The sequence below is a fragment of the Melampsora larici-populina genome, assembly GCF_000204055.1.
Source record: "Melampsora larici-populina 98AG31 unplaced genomic scaffold MELLAscaffold_3, whole genome shotgun sequence".
Taxonomy (NCBI): Eukaryota; Fungi; Basidiomycota; class Pucciniomycetes; order Pucciniales; family Melampsoraceae; genus Melampsora; species Melampsora laricis-populina.
Window position 1 is genome coordinate 2,158,287 of NW_006768767.1, and position 20,875 is coordinate 2,179,161.

General features: G+C 40.2%; 5 protein-coding genes across 5 annotated transcripts; 1 reads left to right on the top strand and 4 right to left on the bottom strand.

Moving 5' to 3' along the window:
• Positions 1-3,430: 3,430 nt before the first annotated feature.
• MELLADRAFT_70819 (uncharacterized protein) lies at positions 3,431-4,303 on the bottom strand (the record flags this gene model as incomplete). The annotated part of the gene is made up of 3 exons (XM_007405219.1): positions 3,431-4,038; positions 4,128-4,193; positions 4,276-4,303. 2 exons carry the CDS (start codon positions 4,128-4,130, stop codon positions 3,670-3,672), a joined length of 372 nt encoding a protein of 123 aa, XP_007405281.1.
• A 102-nt stretch (positions 4,304-4,405) lies between these two features.
• On the bottom strand, positions 4,406-5,321 carry MELLADRAFT_54882 (uncharacterized protein; the record flags this gene model as incomplete). The annotated part of the gene is made up of 4 exons (XM_007405218.1): positions 4,406-4,750; positions 4,817-5,023; positions 5,117-5,187; positions 5,254-5,321. One exon carries the CDS (start codon positions 4,719-4,721, stop codon positions 4,431-4,433), a length of 291 nt encoding a protein of 96 aa, XP_007405280.1.
• Positions 5,322-7,382: 2,061 nt separating this feature from the next.
• Positions 7,383-7,851, bottom strand: MELLADRAFT_124302 (uncharacterized protein; the record flags this gene model as incomplete). The annotated part of the gene is made up of 2 exons (XM_007405217.1): positions 7,383-7,763; positions 7,849-7,851. The coding sequence occupies 2 exons, from the start codon at positions 7,849-7,851 to the stop codon at positions 7,383-7,385; spliced, it is 384 nt and encodes a 127-aa protein (XP_007405279.1).
• A 7,965-nt stretch (positions 7,852-15,816) lies between these two features.
• On the bottom strand, positions 15,817-16,287 carry MELLADRAFT_124301 (uncharacterized protein; the record flags this gene model as incomplete). Its single annotated transcript, XM_007405216.1, has 2 exons — positions 15,817-16,200; positions 16,285-16,287. 2 exons carry the CDS (start codon positions 16,285-16,287, stop codon positions 15,817-15,819), a joined length of 387 nt encoding a protein of 128 aa, XP_007405278.1.
• Positions 16,288-16,773: 486 nt separating this feature from the next.
• Positions 16,774-18,801, top strand: MELLADRAFT_102433 (uncharacterized protein; the record flags this gene model as incomplete). The annotated part of the gene is made up of 8 exons (XM_007405030.1): positions 16,774-16,929; positions 17,048-17,059; positions 17,263-17,339; positions 17,462-17,572; positions 17,651-17,819; positions 17,890-18,000; positions 18,077-18,571; positions 18,673-18,801. The coding sequence occupies 8 exons, from the start codon at positions 16,774-16,776 to the stop codon at positions 18,799-18,801; spliced, it is 1,260 nt and encodes a 419-aa protein (XP_007405092.1).
• Positions 18,802-20,875: the final 2,074 nt, after the last annotated feature.

Sequence of the window (20,875 nt, forward strand, 5' to 3'; positions counted from 1 at the left end):
CAGCAGAAGTAGATAGGAGAGCTGGATAGGGGGTACTTCGAGGTTGAATAGGTACAAGTGATGAGCTAGCAATGGCTTTGGCAAACTCGACATCGTGTAAAAATGAGCTGAGTAGGTATGTTTGGTTAGCGGTGGGAAGAGATTGCATCTCTTGCAGTAACAATCGGTATTGGTCGGTCAAGAGTCCTGCAGACAACGGGTCGGGGAGAGCCAATGTTAAGGTGAGAAGTGGAACAGAGGGAGCAGGAAGCGAAGTCAAGGTGGTGGTTTGAGGTTGAGGCAGTGATGTTATAAATGGGATTTTCTTGGGTGGTCCTTCTCGTGGGTGATGATTGTGATGACGATGTTTCTCATCTTGAAAGATGAGATAAAACAAGTTATGATCCTTTCTATTGCGACGACAGATTATCTTAAAAGGACATGTCCTGAGGGGGCGAGCACTTGACGTTGATTGAGTTTCCTGGGCTTGAGTCTTTGCTTGAGTCTTTGCCTTTGTTGGGTGTCTATGATCGCCTAGACTACACTTGTACTGGATCGATGTGGGTAGTCTGGCGTCAAGAGTTCTGATTTCAAAGCCATGATCTGCGGCAAACCCATGGAGATAGGTGGCTCCTGCAGCAAGACTAGGAAATGTGAGATCGATTGGAGGAGGGGGTATAGGATGAGGGTATGTGGTGTTGTTGTTGTTGGCTGAGCTGGTGTTTGTGTTGGTGGTCATGATTAATGAGGAACGAGTGAAGGACGAGTGAAGATGAGGAGTCAGTAGAGGCGTGAAGGTCGCTGCAGGATGGATCGGGGTGTGAGGATCGGTGAAGGTGACAAAAGGTCTTGTTTGGTTGGGGTATGTGTATTACAGGTGTGAAAGGTGGTGAAGGGTAACTTGAGGGAGTATTGTGAAGTTCGGAGTGTTTGGTGATGAGATGTGAAAACTGTGTAGATGGGTGAATATGTGTGAAGATAGATGTGTGAATAAGTGTGAAGGCTATCTTGTTCAAAAACTGGTTGAAGGCGGGTTTGAGTGTGAAACGATGTGAAAACCGCTGGTAAGATGGGTGAGGAAGTGTGAAAGATGGTGAAATACTTTGCATGTGTTTGACTTAGAGCCTCGCGAGGTCACAAAAGATGCATCCTAGCATCTTAGGATGCATCTGCCCGCGTTCCTTCGGATCCGCTGCGAGGATACATGTAATAGTATCCTCGGGTCGGGTCCAAGTTTCACATGCACAAGAGGTGCTAGGTTGGAACAAGCTCTTTATTTCGGATATATCTAGTTTACATGTGGTAACTATACATATCCTTTCTCAGCCTTATGCTATCCTAACCTAGGATTCCTAAGTTGAGAATAGGTTGGGGGGGGTCTCAAGTGTGGAATCGTACCGGGATCACCTCGGGGCCTACGTCAGAGGCCCTACGGGTTCTGACCCACGGTCTATTCCGGGCTCTAAACTGTGTAAAGTGCATGAGAATGGGTACCGGAGAGTGTTGTCCTAGCCTAGGGATGGTGGGTGGGCGTTAAATTTGAAATACTTATGTTTATCAACTTGAAGAGCTTGATTCTCTATTTCTACGACTGAGGTGCAGGGAAAAGGATAGTAGAGATGAGGAAAATTTCTTTCGTCTCTCTGTATCTTTAGCCCACCCAACCTTGTCGTGTATGTAACTTACATGTGCACCCAGTCTTACCTTACCCTTCTCGCTACTGGTAGAAGTGACTTAACATGTCGTACCTTTGGTGGGAAGCAGCAATTTTATGCTTTTGGTCTGTTTTTACTCCAATCAGATTATGCTTTTTGTTTTGCACTGTTGCAACAAGTATGTGAATCACTGCTCATCAAAATCAGTTCTACTTCAATCAAAGTGGTGTCATTTTAAATACACCCATCTTGTGTCTAATGTTCAGCCCTTTCTTCCTACCTAAAATCTTAACCACCAGATAGTCTGATCTCACTACTTCACCTTTCTTGCATAAAACTTCAGCACTAGAAACTGGTTTCAAATATATGTGATAATGCTGAGAAACAACTTTAGAGTTAATGTAGGAAAATGAACTACACCCAAGACTTGACACTCTACTGCTCTGTGATGGAAAATAATAACTTTACAAAAGCTACAAAGACAAGTACAACCTGTTGTTTATGAGACAACTAGCTGACAACAGAAATGACAAGCTCTAAACTTGTGATGGACCTGGATGCAGGAACGAGGAAGATATAATTTACCAGCATAAAGCAATTTTCTCAGGGGAAAAATGATTACCTTTATTGAATTGAATAGTTCAAAATGCTTATTTAACACAAAATGCAAATTTGATGCCAAATAATGCATAGTTAATGCTGAATAATGTTGATTTAATGTCGTAAGCCCATAAGTTCATGGTAGAGACTTGTTGATTATTTTGTTTAGATGAAATGATAGAAGGATAACTCAGATTGTGTCCACAAAATGTTAAAAGGGAAAACTGGACTAGATAGGGAACCAATGATCAAGATGAGCTACTTTCCCTTGTATTCCCCCTCACCTGCAAATCACATAATGTTATTGGTTGTAAGGGCACAAATACTTCCTTGTCAAAAATGGAGAAGAATATTAATCATCTAATGTTTGAAGGATTAGCTGAAGTAAAGAAACACAGTGTTCTTTAGATTCCACTATACCAAGACTGGGTGATGGCTTCAACACACATCCTACACTTGCAGCCTTGAAATGAGCAGAAGTTGATGGGTTTGGTGCAACAGTGCTCACAATTGGCCATTTGGGGGTGCAAATATTGAGTGGGTATGCACAATATTCTGCTGAGAGTTTAATAATTTCTTTAGACAATCTCAGTGTTGGGGGCTGTTCAAAGCTCAAATCTGTTTTCTTGTGTGGGGAATACTATAGTACACTTTGCGTTTACTTTTATTCATCCAAGTAGCTTCAAGGTGGCATCAATTGGGCTGGGAGTTGCAGCACACATACATATTTGCTTTTATCAATGGTCAATTTTCTATATTATTTGATATATTGGATCTTTTTCCTCATTAGAGGAATGCTTGCTGACACACTGGGTACCAGCCAATTCTTTTTCTAGTTGCTTGAATGGTGGGTGGCACTTTGTGATAAGTCTTGATGGTAGCCATAACTGACTAATCTTGACTGTGCTTTTCTTACTTTACAAATCTTTGACTTTTTCAAGCAAGACCTTTGATAGTTGAGATTACAAATGGCTGTCAAAGAGCCCTATCTGTATATTTTACGCTGAAGCTGCCATGCAACTCCTGCTGGGCTGCAGACTGATGTTTTATAGAGCGCTGGACAAGAACTTTTAAAATTTCACTGGTTTGTTAAGATTTGTGGAGACTACGCCCGGGATTTATTCAAGCTCTACCCTTGGAACTTATACGGCTTGGGAAACAAAGTAGGATTCTTGCTTTGAAAGGCTACCATGGGTGGCTGTGAGTGACGTGTCATTCGAGTGGGCTCAAAGGTATAAGAGCCATACAAGACATTTATGACCCAGGATAAAAGACAAGCACAAACAGAACACGACAAATCAATCTTCCAAATTGCGCTATACCATAATGTATGAGTGTATGAGACTTTGAAATACAGTAGAAACGCGCGCCCAGAGAAATAGATAAAGAGCCACGCACACACGCATACAAAAGTCAAATAAAGTGAGGGATGTTGCTACGCTTCTTGTCCCTTTTCAACACTCGACGGGATCAAAGTTGACGAGCTTCCTGATTGAGTTTTGCCACTAAAGAAAATAGTCACACATTTAAATTCACCATAACATGGTTGATAACCGCATTGAAAATATCTTTCTGCCCGAGTATTGTTATGGCTTGGATGACACGATCCACCGGAAGCATCGCATAAATAATCCGCTATGTTGGTTGTGCAGTTATGGTAGCCTGAGCAAAAACTAGGCTGGGAGTAACATGCTGTACCATCGCTAGGACAACATTGACATTGGTAGTGAGGTTGAGGTGTGTTATCGCAATATACCAACGCCAACAAAGTGATTATGGCAGCTGCAATCTTGATAGAAAAAGCCTAACTCGTTGTTTGGGTGTAGTGGTGGTGAATTGAGTCAGTACGTTTCTGATAGCACTTAGTTGGAAATTTCAAGAAAGAGTCCTGACCATTTTACGATACCAGTCGATGTGAAGAAGATGTATCTATATGATTAGGCGTAGGAACTTGATGATCTGTGGTGTTTCAATGAGTGGCAGCGATATCAAACTATCAGAAAACACCTGAAGGAAGGTAGAAGCAACAAAAATCACTGACACGCTTTGTGAGAAGTGACCTATGATCCAAACGGTAAGGTAGATGGATGCGTTCACGACAGAGTGAATGTGAGATATTGCGGGAGATATACGTATATATGGATGAATATGAATCAGATTGAGCCACTGGGGAAGGCAGCAAGATGAAGACAAAGCTCAAGGGATGAAAAGTCGAGTCGCGACCGCGTCCACTTGTGCCTCAACCTCCGAGCCCACCTGGCTCAAGAATACCACAGAAAAAGGCCACACGACTTCTACCGGCGCGGCTTTGATGACCACAGGTGGAGAAGGTGGATTGAGGCGCCAAGTATGGTATAGGGTCACAAACCGTTCTGTAAGTCCCATATAAACCGATTGAGAGGTGTTGAACCAGTCAGAGCGAAGGTGGACAAATTCTGTAATATTTATATGATATGTGTGGTTCATGAAGCCGCGAGTGGCAGTCATGCAAGCCCTTACAAGAGCCTTTTACCGGCCTTTGAATTATGCACCAAGTGGATCAGCGTCAAATAGTCAAACTTAACAAACTCCCACACCCTCACCTCACGAGGCCTCGAGTGAAGGACTTATCATGCCATCGTTGATTTTGGAGTGAGTACTCGAGTCTTGACATGCTGATTATGTGAAGTTCTAGTTCGAAGGATTCGAAATACGTGGCTTTGCCGAACTAGAACGAACCTGGTAAATCAGGTAAATATGTAAGTACGACGGCAAACAGGCCTCAGCTTCAGAGAGCTACTAGAACGAACCTGTGCAAGAGCAACAGGAAAAAGAAACGAAGTTTTGAGTACGAAAAGTTAGAAGTATAATAAAAAGAGATTCTTTTCGATGATATTGCATACCTGGTAAATCAGGTAAATATGTAAGTACGACGGCAAACAGGCCTCAGCTTCAGAGAGCTACTAGAACGAACCTAACACAACATAAAGATTAGTGAAAAATAGAAACAGACTGAAAAAGATAAAAAGCAGACACAAACCTGTGCAAGAGCAACAGGAAAAAGAAACGAAGTTTCGAGTACGAAAAGTTAGAAGTATAATAAAAAGCTGAAGCGTAAAGCATAACCAAGTTAGATGTTTGATGAGGATTGTACATTAAAGATGAAACCACTTACAGATTCTTTTCGATGAGGAAAAGAATCTGAGTGGCCATCATACTGACTATAAGTAGTAAAGAGACACGGATATGCGGACCCTATTGCAAATAAAAGATGAAAAAGAAAAACTCAAGTCACATTTGACTTATTCCCGAAAGAGACAAAATAGAAACCATTTCCAATCATTACATACACCTTACACACTTCATCACATCATACCTCCTGAACTTCATCCCAACTCGTGACTTCTTACATTTTAATCTAACCATATTGGTGAGTTCCTTCTTGACAACTGACTCCTGGAGTCCTTGACAGACATTACCACGACAGATTACATAGTGGTTTTGCTCAATTTCCAGCGAGGGACTTGACTAAGTTTGGACATGGAGTGGTCAAGCCTCAAGTCCAAATGAAGGTTTATCCAGTGGGCTCACACTTTTGGAAACAATCAAAGTAGCGTCTCTGTATGTTTTTGCAAAGGGAACACAGATATCTATATCCAGGGAGCTTGATGCCTAAAAGACCAGTGAAGGATCAGACTCTTTGAAATTGGCACAAAGAATTTTCTGAGCCAAGCATCAATAAACCAAGCAGTTGCTTCAAACTGAAGAAATGGGCCTAGGTTGACTTGTCCTTGTAAATGTACTTTGAGTGACATTCTAGTGTGGATGATGAATTCATCTCAGAATCATCACTGTTGTCAAATGTGATGTTTGTAGATTTTATGTCTCTGATGCTTTTGACACTAATAGATTCAGAGTCAAAAGAGGCTAAATGGTTTTTGAGGTTTTGTGAAGTGCTGGCCATGGAATTCCAACCTTCCCCTGGTTTGGGAAGCTTGGGCTCAGCCAGAAGATTTCTGTGCTCCTCAAAGATGCTAAGCCTTTCTCAGATGAGAAAAAGTCCCTTGACAGAGGGTACCCTGGAGTTAACTTCACTAAGTCCCTTTGGATGCCTACCAAAAATCAAGAAAACATGTAGGCTCAGTGGGGAATTGTATGGAATGTTGAGTTTCTTGGTGAGGGGTTCAATGTCCATTTGCCAACTACTTTTCTTTCAAGTTTTTTTCTCCCTTGATGATAGCTTTTTGACTCCTTCAACTATTTTATAGCTTGAAATTGTAATCCACTTCTAAGATTGGTTGCTGGTGATCAAACTAAATATCTTCAACAGAGCTAAAAATAATCCCTTTCCAGTTTCATTCAAAAAGTCAACTACGACCAGTACAACACCTGTACTGTCAGTGTTGACTGTAGTCTATTGATTGAAATGTCAAAGGAGCTCCATTTGAGCTCTTATAATTTTTTTTCACTTGTTTACAATTAGTCATTTGAAAAGTAGATTACAACTTATAAGAAGTAGAAGTATAACAAGGTCTAAGGAATGGAGATGTTACGATCAAAGAACCAAAAGCTAAAGGGGAATGAGTTTCTACCACCAAAGTGTCATTGAACCTCTTACCAGAAAACACAAGATTTCATGTACAAAGCCCCTTTTGGGTCTACATGTTTTCTTCTCTTGAATGGTTAAGTTTGATCCTGGAGTATGAGCTCAGCCTTGCGTGCCAATTCTAATTTTAAGTTATTCAAGTAAATTGTTCATCTTGTTGACCAGAGTCCCTCATTGTTGCTTCTTAGGGATACAATGTTTGAGCGCAAAGTAGTCTGTTGAGAGACCCTAGGCCAATTCTTCAAAATTTGCAGTCATTTGTTGGCCAATGTACACACTGCACAGGACGCAACTTTTGTCTCTGCCACGCATAGACACAAAGAGCTTCATGTTTGAAAGGCTGCCAGATGTGGCTGTGAGAGACTCTGGCAAAGGCTGAATGGATGAGACATTCAATATGTTGAGGGACCAAGATAAGAAACAGGCACAAACATGACATAACAATCATCCAAGTTGTGATACCACAGTATGAGTATAAAAGTTTGGAAATACAGTCGAGACACGAGCACAAGAAAAGCCAAGACGCAGAGACGCACAAGAAAAGAAAGAAACTGAGAGATTTTTCACGATTCTTGTCCCTTCGCGATTCTCGAAGGAATAGATTGTTGTGAAGAGCCCTCTTCATCAAGAGATTGAGTCTTTCCGCTGGAGACGATAGTCACACATTTAAATTCTCCATAACACCTTTGGTAACCACATTGGAAATATTTTGGTGCCCGGGCGTGACCCCCGCTTGGCTGACACGATCCACCGGAAGCATCGCATAAATAATCTGCTATATTGGGCCTGCAGTGGCCTCTGTCCGAGCAAAAGCTTGGCGAAGGGTAGCATGCCGTACCATCGCTAGGGCAGCATTGACTTTGGTATTGAACTTTCGGGGTGGTCTCGGAATAGATCAATCCAAACAACGTGATTATGACCGCTGCAACCTTGAAAAAAGAAGTCTAATTGATTTTTTGTGGGTAGTGGTGGTGAATCGAGTCAGTAGCTGATGGCACGTAGTTAGAAATATTAAAAAAGAGTCCTGACCATCTTATGATATCGTCGAAGTGAAGAGGATATCTCTATGTGATCAGGTGTAAAGGATGGATGGTATCTGGTGGTTATAAGTGAGCAAACTATCAGATAACCTCTCAAGCAAGGTAGAGACAACAAAAGTTACTGACAAGCTTCGTAGGAAGTAAGATTTGATTCAAAGAGGTAGATAGATGTTTTCACCACGTAATTCCAGAAGATACACGATATATATAGATATATTTATAGAGGGATCAGATTGAGAGGCTGATGGAGTCCGGGGGATGAGGAGCAAGACCAAGGATTAAAAAGAAAAATGGGTCAAGCTGCCAAGAGGTCAGAGAATTCGAGATGTACATGTATGCGAGCGTCGACTTGAGCCCCCACCTCCACCAAGCTTAGGAATACCACAGAAAAAGGCCACAGCCCGAATGAGCAGTGCCACTAGGTGAGAAAGGTGAGATGAAGCGGCACGTATTCATACACATAGGGTCTAAACGAATTGAGAGGTGTTGATTCGAGTTGATTCGGTGATGAGACGGAGGTGAACCGTAACGAACCCTGATGTGTATCACCAGTGCTATATGTAATTCATGAAACTCCGAGCGGAAGTCATGCAAGCCTCTTGCCAGCCTTTGAACCATGCGCCAATCATGCGATGATCCTAGCGTCGGACGAAACATCGGCTTGTGTGGGCAGAGTGTTCAGCCGGTGGGTGATTCCAAAGTGTTTCCTGGCGCGGGTATCGTTCACTCTTTCGACTTTCTATATACCCTCATCCCCGGCTGGCCGGCTGGAGCGTTGGTACATATCACACCTCGATCTACGTAAAGAAAGAGGTCGAAGCGATTTGTATATGTATGCCAAGGCTCTCGAAATTCAAGACCTTGGTGTGACCTTTTTTCCACTTTGTGTTCTTCCTCATATGGCTGGCTGCCTTGTAATGTATGGGTTAAGAGATTTTTACACTCAATAATTTACACTCAATATTGGGTGTAAATTCCATTGAGTGTAAAAATCAATGTGTAGGGGGGTCAGATGCAATTTTACACTCAATCTGACTGATTTTCTGAAGTGTAAAAAATCATGTGTAAATCATTGAGTGTAAAAATGTAAAGAAACATGACCAAGTTACACTTTTGCCCTCTATTTTTTACATACAATATTGAGGGCAAAAAAAGTTGGGTGCAAAATTAAATTTTGACAGGCATTTCTCCACTTTTGCACTCTTGGCATTTACACTCAATAAGGAGTGAAAATCATCAGAGTGCAAAATTCCAAAGGGCTACCTCACAATTACAATTTTACACCTTGCTTTTGAGTGCAAAAAACTCTTGACTTGGGGAAAAAATTGCTAAGTGACCCAGCCCTTCCCACATCACATACTTTCTCACCAAGACAACTTTGCAATACCTGCAGTGTAATTTTGCAAAGGACCACACCCAAAGTTCAAATTTACACACACGAACAAACTTAAACTCAACAAAGTCCCATGCTGTGTCTCACACCCTTTGAGCGCAGCAAGGGACTTATGACAAACTCATACGCTTTTGCTTGTGAGGGGGATTCCTTTTTGCAGCAAAAATTTGTCCGTCTTATAACACATTTTTATGTGTCTAAGGATTTTCTTCAGGTAAAGAAATTGGTTGTTTGCCTCCTTGAGAAGCTTCCATTCACCAAATAAAAAACTGAGGATACCAGGGGATTCTCTCTCAGTTTCTTCTGAAACTTCAAGATTTTCCAGTGTTTTCAAGGGTTTTGTTGTGTTTTTGAAAATCAAAAGGCAATTATACAGTCAAACCCGCGCTAATGCATAAATTGGGGAGACAATTTTTGCTATGCATTATTGCGGGTTATGCAAATAGGCATAAACCCCCATAATGCATATTTGTATGCATATTGGCCTAAATGCATTGAAATATGCATTATGACGGGTTTTTGTTGAAATTGTATAAGTTTATGCAATAGTACGTTTGTATTTTGCGCGGGTACAAGGACAAGATATTTTTTTGACACCGAAAAAAACACCACTAGGGGTCGGTTTGACCCCATAGAGGGCGCATTGCTGCCTGATGTTGCCAAAATCCTACTTGCAAAGGATTTGATCAGAGTTCAATGGAAAAAAAACACATCCTGGGGCGCTTTGTAGGCATGCATTATGACTTTGGGGACTTGAAAAGAAGTATGCATTATGGTTTTTGACATAATTATGCAATTAATGACAAAATTGGCCCGCACCAGCTGGGTGGAAACCAAAACTTATGCATTTTGGCTGGTTATGCATGTGCGCGGGTATGCATGTGCGCGGGTTTGACTGTAAACACAAATACAGGGCCAATTGGAGAAAAAACTTGAACTTCAAGAGCCAGTAGAGGGAGGATTCCTTGGATTCCCCTGATCCGCCTCAATTTGGACAAGCCAGTCGCATCTCTCCTCCCTGGTATGTTGACCGGGTTGTTCAGTGCACAACAACAATGGTAATGATATTGCGGATTTTGAAGATGTTACTCGATCACAATTATCACAGAGTGATAAAGCCCAACGCAACACCGCAAGTGCTACGCAACACAATGGATTTTGACCTATTTCCATTGCGTTGCGCAGCCGGCGCATTATTACGCTACGCAACCACTCCGCAATGGGTTTTTTTTTCTAACTTGCCGTTGCAGAGCGGTCGAGCAAATATTGCGGAAAATGTGCAATATTGTCCTATTTCCGCAATATTTGCCCTAAATAACCGTCAAAAACCGACCGCAATTGCGGTGCGGGTTTCTGACCAAGGGGTTTTTTGAACCCGGATTGCCGAGCGCTGGCACCGCACTATATTGCGTTGCTATTCCGGCGCCCAAAAGCGCTACGCAACCGCACCGCAACTGCAACATAGTGCGGTGCTCTTGCGGTATTGCCCAACGCGCATTTGGCCAAACTGATGATACTAAGTCAGATTCTTTGCTTCTAGTTTGTGTCATCTATCTCAACACTTTAGGGTATGTTTGGTTGCAATTATTTTTGTTGATTATCTTGAATAATATCAATTATTTTGCAAAGGCCGTTGCTATTTGCAGCCCACAAGAAAACCATGTAGGCGCTGGCCAAATTACGCCTACATGGGTGTTTCCCACAAAGAAGCGCCTACATTTATGATGTAGGCACTGGAAACCATCCAAAATGCCGCCTACATGTTAAGAAACCCATGTAGGCGTCATTTGGTTACGCCTACATTCAAAAAATGAAATGTAGGCGCTATTTTCGAGCGCCTACATGGGAAATCCAATGTAGGCGCTCAAAATTTATGCCTACATTTTTCAAAATGAGCGCATACATTCAATTTTCAGCTCAAATAAGCGCCTACATGCAGTCCTGCATATGTAGGCGCTACAAATCCGGCAACTACAACTCCAGACTGGTCTGAAGGGTAATGAAGAACAACTTTCAAGTCAAAATGAGAGTATTGGAAGACGGAAAAAGCAGTTTGGACTCAAAATGAGTGTATCGGAAGACAGATAAAGCAGTTTGGATTCGAAATCAGTGTATTGGAAGACGAAAAAGTAAGTCCGGAGTCAAAATGAGTGTATCAGAAGACAGAAAAAGTAGTAAATTATTTCAACTCTGAACTCAGTTTGGAGTCAAAATGAGTTTATCAGAAGCGGAAAAAGAAGTAGATTATTTCAACTCTGAACTGCTATTTACGTCTTCTGATACACTCACTTCAGATTTGAAAAGAGCATATTCATCTTCCAATATGCTTAACTGCTTTTTCCGTCTTCCAAAACACTCATTTCAACTCCAAGCTGCTTTTTCCATCTTCCGATACACTCATTTCAACTCCGAACTGCTTTTTCTGTCTTCCAATACTCTCATTTTAACTTGAAACTTCTTCTTCATTAGCCGTCAGACCAGTCTGGAGTTGTAGGTGTTGGATTTGGAGCGCCTACATATGCAAGACTGCATGTAGGCGCTTATTTGACCTGAAAATTGAATGTAGGCGCTCAAAAATAGCGCCTACATTTCAAATTAGATATGTAGGTGCTTGAAAATTAAGCCTACATTCTGAAATTTTGAATGTAGGCGTAACCAAATGACGCCTACATGTTTATCATGTAGGCGTCATTTTAGATGGTTTTCAGCGCCTACATCCTAAATGTAGGCGCTTTTTCGTGGGAAACACCCATGTAGGTGCTGCCAAAACAGCGCCTACATGGTTTTCTTGTGGGCTGCAAATAGCAATGGCCTTTTGCAAAATAATCGCTGTTAAAAAAATACGTTTGGGACCATTTATGGTACCCAGAAATAAACTCCTTCCCCGTACCAAAAGGAGTTTAAAAGGGCCCTTTGGATAAACGCCAAAAGGGAGTTTAAACACGTGATAAACTCCTTTTTGGACTCAACAAAATTTTGTCTTGAAGGACTTCAATCAGCTTCAACCCCCATTTCGAATGCTATTTATTTGACTCAATCAAGATCAACACCTTCAACACTAAACCATCATACTCAACACTAATCACCAGCCAATCTTCACTTGTATTTCTATCTCCTAGCTGCCTTTCCTTCTGCTTCTGTCTCTCCAATCATCACCTCAAATCTATCTTGTGTTTCTCCAATATGAATCTAGAACTGAATTTAATTCTGATTCCTGTAGAAAGAAGCTTGAAAACCAAGTTTGATTGCAGAGACAAGCTATCAATTGTTTGATGTCCAGTCAACAATCAATCATTCACTCTTGATCAATTGTTGAACCTCAAAAGCTCTCAAAGGATACAAAAACAAATCACCCTCAAAAGATGAGATACAAAAGTGGAGGTGGGTGTTGATTATGGATTGGTTGTTGAGTTTTGATCAATGGTTCAATCCCAGTCAATCATTCAATTTCGCCCGTTCCATTTCAATCAATTGTTCAACATGGACTTTGATGAAAAGTTTGTTGGATGGGGACAATGATACAGATGGATGGGAGGTGGTAGAATGTGAAGTGAGGTGAGGTGAGAGGAGGTGAAGAACCTTCAAGGGAAGTTTACAAGCTGTGTCTGGTTGGGATTTCCAACCAAACATGATTTTCTCAAATGTACCCATAACGGAGTTTGTTTAAAAAGAACTCGATTTGAACAATAAACTCATTTGCCCCAGGGCAATGTACCTGGGGTCAAACAGAGTTCACAATTTGTAATCACAACCAAACGTACCCTCATTTGTCTTCTCGCTCAGGTCCTCTCCCAACTTTTGATTGTACCAAACCTTTGCACCAAGTGACTTATGCAATGGCACGTATACTTGATGACTGATGGTGTCAAAGATCCAAAGCCATCTAAACCCGCATGGGAGTGCCTGATCCTACATTTTTGTAACAAGCAGCCAGCAGAAGCTAGCACAGTCAAGTCTCTGTCTCCTGACTGCACAGCCAAGAAACGTACTATAGTGACAGATGATGAACTCATTTGACCAGAAGTGGTGCAAGAGGCTGTGAAGAAGGACAAGGCTAAGCCAAAGGGGAGGAAAAATGAATAGCAAAAAATCTTGTCATGATACACATCTTTCCATTTCTATTTTTTCAAAGGATGGCTAGGATTGCAAAGGTAAGCACAGGAGTCATCAAGTTTTTATTCACTCTCTTGTTATTTGTGTGTTGAGATTTTTATGGTGGCCTCAATGAGATACATAATGGCTGATTAAGTGGTGGAACTCATTTTGCCATGTGTCTTGATTATGCAGCAAGAAGGTGTCTTGGTGAGAAAGTATGTGATGTGGGAAGGGCTGGGTCACTTAGTGATTTTTTCCCCAAGTCAAGAGTTTTTTGCACTCAAAAAGTAAGGTGTAAAATTGTAATTGTGAGGTAGCCCTTTGGAATTTTGCACTCTGATAATTTGCACTTCTTATTGAGTGTAAATGCTAAGAGTGCAAAAGTGGAGAAATGCCTGTCAAAATTTAATTTTGCACCCAAATTTTTTTGCCCTCAATATTGTATGTAAAAAATAGAGGGCAAAAGTCTAACTTGGTCATGTTTCTTTACATTTTTACACTCAATGATTTACACATGATTTTTTACACTTCAGAAAATCAGTCAGATTGAGTGTAAAATTGCATCTGACCCCCCTACACATTGATTTTTACACTCAATGGAATTTACACCCAATATTGAGCCTAAATCGTCGAGTGTAAAAATCTATTGACCCGTAATGTATGCACTCATATGAACTCTGTCGGTGGCAGTGCAAGATGGCAATATGACTTTGGCACCTTTGTATGGCCGTATACTGTGCATCCATGGGGTAATCAAGGCTGAACAACTAATAACCTTGTTTGCTTTTATGCATGGTACACTGCAGTTTCAAATGAATGTGTAAAAAATCAAAACCTTGAATGAAAACTGGATTACGGAAGGAAACATGAAGTCTATGGAAATAGATATGGAAATATTCTGGCTAACAAGTTTTGCCATCTACACGTTCCTATTGCTTGTCGTTGTTAGCCGTGCGGTAGCTGGTGACTTTTCCCAATGCGGCAAAACGTCGTTGGGACCGGGTGTATCCTTGTGTTCTGAAGGTCATTGAGATTCTCTTCAATTGCTTCCAGTCCATAAGTCGTCTCCTCTCCCATTTACTTGACTGCCTCGTTTTGTTCTCAGGAAAAGATGATGGGAAGATAACTTCGCAGTTGTGATATTCAAGTAATTAGGTTAGATGTCTTTTTCGGTCTCGACATTCAACACTGTGGCTCAATTCGCTAGACTCGCTTTGCCTATTTGATTTCTTCAAAATCCACCAGTGCTGGTGCTAACGTTTATTTTTATGTTTTCCCTGATGTTCTCGAGTTCTCGAGGTACTTAGGATTGGTCTCGTAGCGGAATGGAGATAGCTCTTAATCCGATCGACACTTCACCTTGTGTCTGAGCGCATAATCCACACCTTCATTGCTTACGATTAGCCTTTCTTTGTGAATCTTTCATCTTGAGAAGAGATTTGAGAGAAAAATAAAGACACACTTTGTGCTTTATGATCGGCTTTGATGACAGTGGGGATATGATGATGGAGAGGCGAAGAATTGCTGGATCAGAGTTTTAGGGAGGTCATCGCTTCGATTTATAATCTGTCTATACGCAATTTCAAGAGTATGTGTTGAGAATCATTCAAAACCAGAAAAGCCTTTGTTAAAGAGTCCCACACTCAGTCGTATCACATCGATATCTGAGGTTCTAGCATCTATATAGAAGTTGGGATTCGTGGCTTCAGGTATTGCTTGAAAGACTCAATTCCGTAAAAAAATGTGATAATCCAATCGAAGTAAAATTCACCAAACAAAGACCTACCAAAATTCACCGAGTCACTGTCGTTTACCTGAAGTTGATTCTTGATGAGAGACGAAAATCTTCACTCTTTCATGATAGATTTCGTGGTCAACGCTATTGATGGAGTTCTGGAAGGCTACAACCCCTAGTACTAAGCTCGGAAACCCTTCCAGAAGAGATGCATCTATGTATACTCTTCGATAATTCTTTTTTTGTTAAAATCCAGTCTGTTTGAAATGTTGCAATCATTTGTTTGTTCCCGAATTTGACAGCTCACCGTTATGGTCTAGCCATCTTGTTTTCATCCACAATATCTTGGCACTGCATGATGGAATCAAGTCATATCCATCAAATTCTACCATGGCTATCTTTCACTTACTAACATGAACGCTAGCTTGATTGAGTCCGGCTCTGTTTGTGGCGCGAAGCTTCAAGGTAAATGGACGTTCAAATGAAATCAGCTCGTTACAGACGTGAAGTGAACATAATAACAGGAAAGTCGTAACATAACAAGATCAACAGATGCTTCAGATTCAGAGATACCACAATATAAGGGAAATTCAGAGTTTGAAGTTGAAAAGACAATTTTTTGGAACACACGCATACAAAAAAATAAGAATAAAAAACCGCATGCAGGAAAGTCGTCAACAAGGTGAGAGATGTTTCTATATACAGTTATCTCCCTTACATATGATCTAATGCGATCATCGACCCTTCTCAATACTCGAAGGAATGCTAAGAGGCGTTTGAGTTTCCATCTCATTCAGAGACTGAGTGTTTGAACTAGAAAATACGAGAGTAACACATTTAAATTCTCCGTAACATCTTTTATAACCGCATTGATACCAACGATCAACAGCGACATTTTGAGTTCCAGAGTGCCGATGACAGTATCCACCAGCTTCGTTGCAATAATAACTTGCCAGATTTTTTCGGCAGGATATTGAGTTAGAGCAATAACTGGGCTGAGAGTAACAAGCCGCACCATTGCTTGGGCAGCATTGACTTTGGTAGTGGGGTGTCGGTGTGTTGGCGGAGTAGATCGATCCAATCAAAGCGAACAGAATAATTGCGGTCTTGATAGAGAACTATGTCATTTCATGGAGCGTAGTGGTGGTGAAATGGTCAGTAGGTGATGACACGTGTTTAAAAATGTCAGAAAGCATCCTCACCATCTTGTGATACTAGTCAAAAAGGAGGTGATATCTCTATTTGATTAGGTTTATAGGCGTGTTGGTCACTGGTCTAAATAAGAATGGAATGCAACCATCAGAAACCTCCTGAAGCAAGGTAGAAGAAATACCATCACTCACAAGGTTCTTTAGAAAAAGGGATGAGGAAACGTGCGACGACTGAAGCGGAGGTGATGAGGCAGCAGATATATATTGATCAGATTCAGTCGATGTGATGCTTGAGGTAGAGCATATGGAGAAAGACGATCTTATAAGGACGAGCAGGACTGTAGAAGCTGCACAGCTTTCCGAAGGGGCATCAGAGTAATGAACCACGCCTCCACCTGATCACGGAAGAGGCCACACAGACCTGCCACAATCTTTCGTGATCAAGGTTCAAGGATGTGACGGAGGTGGATGAGTCTGCAATATGCATTTCCCGGACATCAGTAATTGAAAGCCAGCCCTACAGAATCCAGAGCCGCAGTAATGCTCAGTCACATCTTCGAGAGCCTTCGACTAGGCTGTGACTCTGGCGCCACTCATCTTCCAAGAGTCTTGGATACAAAAGACCAAGTTTATGGAAGACAGCAACTGTTTAGCCGCGTCGCTGTCGGCAACTTCAAAGCAGTTTGGATGGGAAGGGTACCTTGAGATCACATGATTCTTGGCAAGTTGGCGCTTCAGGAAGCTTGGCACGCAATTCACACTCCTGTTGATCATGATCGAAGTCAATTTTCTCGTGTCTTCATTTTGAAAACAGCTATCCATTGGTGTAAGTATCAAAAAATTTAGAAGCATAAGAGAATTTTCGCTGACTCCCCAGATGGCCACTATGCGCGTCCAGGTACTTGTTTCTTTGCATTTTAATTCAACCCATAGATGGCTCCGAATCTGTCTCTCATGAGATGAGCCTGAAGATGAGGCAGTTTGAAATTGTGCAAAACCTTGCAAAACAACACGGCATTCCCATTTCAGATTGGAAACCTCGGATCAAATCCAGTGGCAAACCGCAATCAATGGCCCGGTCTCGGATCAGACTCAATGAAAGTCGGGTCCGAGTTTCGAGTTATGTGATTTGGCTTGTCGATCAATGAGAAACATATTTTGTTGCCAACTATCAGATTCTCATGAACATTGTCAGCTGAAGAATGTTCAACAATCTCATCAAAATTAGACAATCAGCCTATCATCAATTCATTAAACAACAAAGAAACTTATCATCAAAAACAAATTCACCAATCGATCAATGTTTAGAAAACTTGCGAAGATCAGATCATTCATCCGTGTAAGTTTTCATTCTTGATTTACAAAGTTCCTTTTAACATGAGATGTTTAGACTAATCATGATCTTATTTGAAAACAGATTGCAAATCCCATTTTATCCAAAAGATGTTCGATCTGCATTCGTAGCTATCAAAGCTCTCAATCTTGAACTTTTATCAATCCCTAATTCGATTTCAAGTGGGAAAACTTTAATTGGACAAATGAGATATCAATGGTGGAGAGATGCTATCAATACTTGTTTTAAAGAAGTGAGTCATGAAAAAACATTATCTTTGATCTAAAATTGAACATCAAGTGATATCTTTGTTATCTCAAAAGGATAGTGAAAGTCAAGCACCAATCAATCATCCAGTCATCTTAGCACTTCATCCCGTCATCAAAAAACACAAGTTGACAAAATATCATTTGAATAGGTTAATAGATGCAAGGGTGAAGCTCTCCAATCTATCTATCTAACTAGGTTTGAAACACGCTGAAACGTGTTGTGTGTGTTTTGATTTACTAGGAAAAAAGTTACCTGAATCCAAAATTCAACACAATCGATGATTTAATCAAACATTCCCAATCTACAAACTTTTCAATCTTATCCCTTTTGCTTCAATCTTGCAATTTATCAAGTACAACTACAACAAACCTTCCATTATCAAAGATTGATCATGCATTATCACATTTATCAAATCTATTAACAATTTCAACTTTACTTCATTCATTACCATCATATTATAAATCAAGATCTAATCTTTCAATTTTACCAATCGATTTGATGATTTGTTCAGAAGAAGAACTTTTTAAAGTGGCTCATTCTTCTAATTTGATTAATGAGAACATCTTAGAAAGAGTTCAACAAACTATTATGAGGATTTTTGATTTAGCTTCATCTGAATTGAATGCTTGTAGAGCTACTTTAATGGATCAAGAACATCATCATTCAAATTTAATAAATCAAACTTTATCTCCTACTTATTTAGATCCTTCAATCCGTCCACTGTTTTTATCTGCTGTTGAGTTCTTTTTTTTCTTCTTTTTCCATTTGACTTCAAATCTTAAATATAGTTAAACCTATTAACGTCGATTTCTTATGATTTCTCTTTGCTTTGACAGACTCCAGCAAAAACTTATTTAAACAGATTAGAAAAATTAAACTTTGATGCATTTCATCCTAGTTTACAGAGTCGTGATTGGAAATTACCATTCCAAATTTGGTCTGATTCTTTTTTTGGTAAATTATAAACTTGTCTCTAGAAGGTAAAAATTGAAAAAATACCCATACCCCCCCTCAATAAAAGATCTTAGTACTGTTCATTATAAAATATTCAAGTTTTCAACATTCTTGGAACCATTAGATTGTAGAAAAATGTGATATACCAATGAGCATTGTAACCACAAATCATATTGATAAATAATTTTTAATGTAGAGATGACATTTGCATAAAATGGCATACTTTCCAAGTTCATAAAATCTAAGTCATGTGAGGCAGATTGGATCCATTTGGTTTAATCCGCATGGTTTTAACAAAATTTTAATGTCAAAGATTTAGATGTAGGTGCCCCCAGCTCCCAAATCTTTAGATTGCAATCACCAGCCTGGGTGATTGGAAGGTCCGACCCAGACTGGTAAAGTGAACATTAGGGGTTCTCAAAGTTGGCCCGGTTTCAAGAAAACCCAGTTGACCCGGTTGCTTTTTGGCAGTAACCTTGTGTATTGAGTTGACATTTTTTGACAGATCACAGCCAAAAAGTCAACTGGGTCAACCGGGTTTTTACAAACCGGGTCTACTTTGAGAACCCCTATTAACCTGATTCAACCTTATTCTATCATAATTGAATTTTAGTGGTACAGCCAATTTGAGAATGATTGACCCCTTTTTTTGCAAAAAAAGTTTGCAAAAGAAGTTGTTGCCATAGTGGTCAAAACCAAGCAAAAAACAATTTCACAGGGTTTGTATTCTCTGTAGTAATCTCAAAAATTGGCGCAAAAGCAGAACTTGGTGAAAAAGAAAACCAGGTTTTGCACCATGATGCACTTTTCAAAAAAATTGATCATTCTCAAATTGGTTGTACATAGGTCACTTGTTATTTACTGATTAGAATGTCATGAATGGGTAGTACCCATACAAGGCACCAGGGAGGTTGTGTTGGTACATGAAAGATCTTGGCTGTCTTACATATTGGACCAGGTTGCAGCACCTCACTACAATCACTGGTCCACAATCTCTTGTGACTTTCATTCCTAATATATGCTTCTACCTCCTCATCCATCTGATATCTTTCTGTAACCAGACAAAAAAACTTTGAAAGATGATTACTTGCAACAGTCATGTCATCAACATGTGCAATACATGTACCAAAAACTTTTAGGTTGTAGCTTGCAATATAAATAAGCTAGGATCCACTGTCAAAGGAACAAAAAAATTGATTTGAAGAAGGCTTTAAGTTTTAAACAAACATACCATATGATGCTTGATTTAATTTCAAATCTGATGTTGATGTTGCACCTTCAACATGTACATAAACCTACAATAACACTGCACAAATGATAGCCAGGTCCAAACCTAACCCAGTTGACACAATAACCTGGTACACCCAGTTGCATTTTGGGTGGTAACTTTACGTATCTATTGACGGCTTTTGACAGCTTCCAGCCAAAAAGACAACCAGGTGTACTGGGTTTTTGTGCAACCAGATTAGGTTTGAACATGGCTAATGTGTTTCTCCATGGCCAAGATTGATTGAATCTAGTATTTAAAATGACATCCTTCATATTGGTACAAAAAATCTGAAAAAATCAGGCAAGTCAAATTGTGCTATGTTCTTCTTGATGAGAGATTTTGGCCAATGTAGAAGAATCCAAGCACTCAGCTTGGTGATGTTAAAGGTTTCCCTGATATAACACATAAAAACACAGGACTTGTTCACTCAATTTAGCCTTCAAAAGTGACAAGGAAACTCTAAATAAATTGGCTGAGTTGATGCTGAGTACAATGCTTCACGCAACTCCAAAAAACATTACATCAATCTTTTTTCAAGCATTTCGGGCCAAAACTAAGCCCTCAATTGCAGGTACAATTTTTTGTTCATCATTTTTCCATAAATGCAATCATTTTTCACCATGGAGAAACACATTATCTTTGTATTGTAAAGTTCTGCAAATTTGGACATTTGTGAAATTTCACTATTCCTGGAGAAAAGCAAAAATTTGCTGACATCCCCAGTTTTCATATGTTTGCAAAAAAAGACACAAAGCAATATACTGCAACTGACTAGACCAGATTCCAACCCAGCAGAATGAAACTTTGAGTGGAGA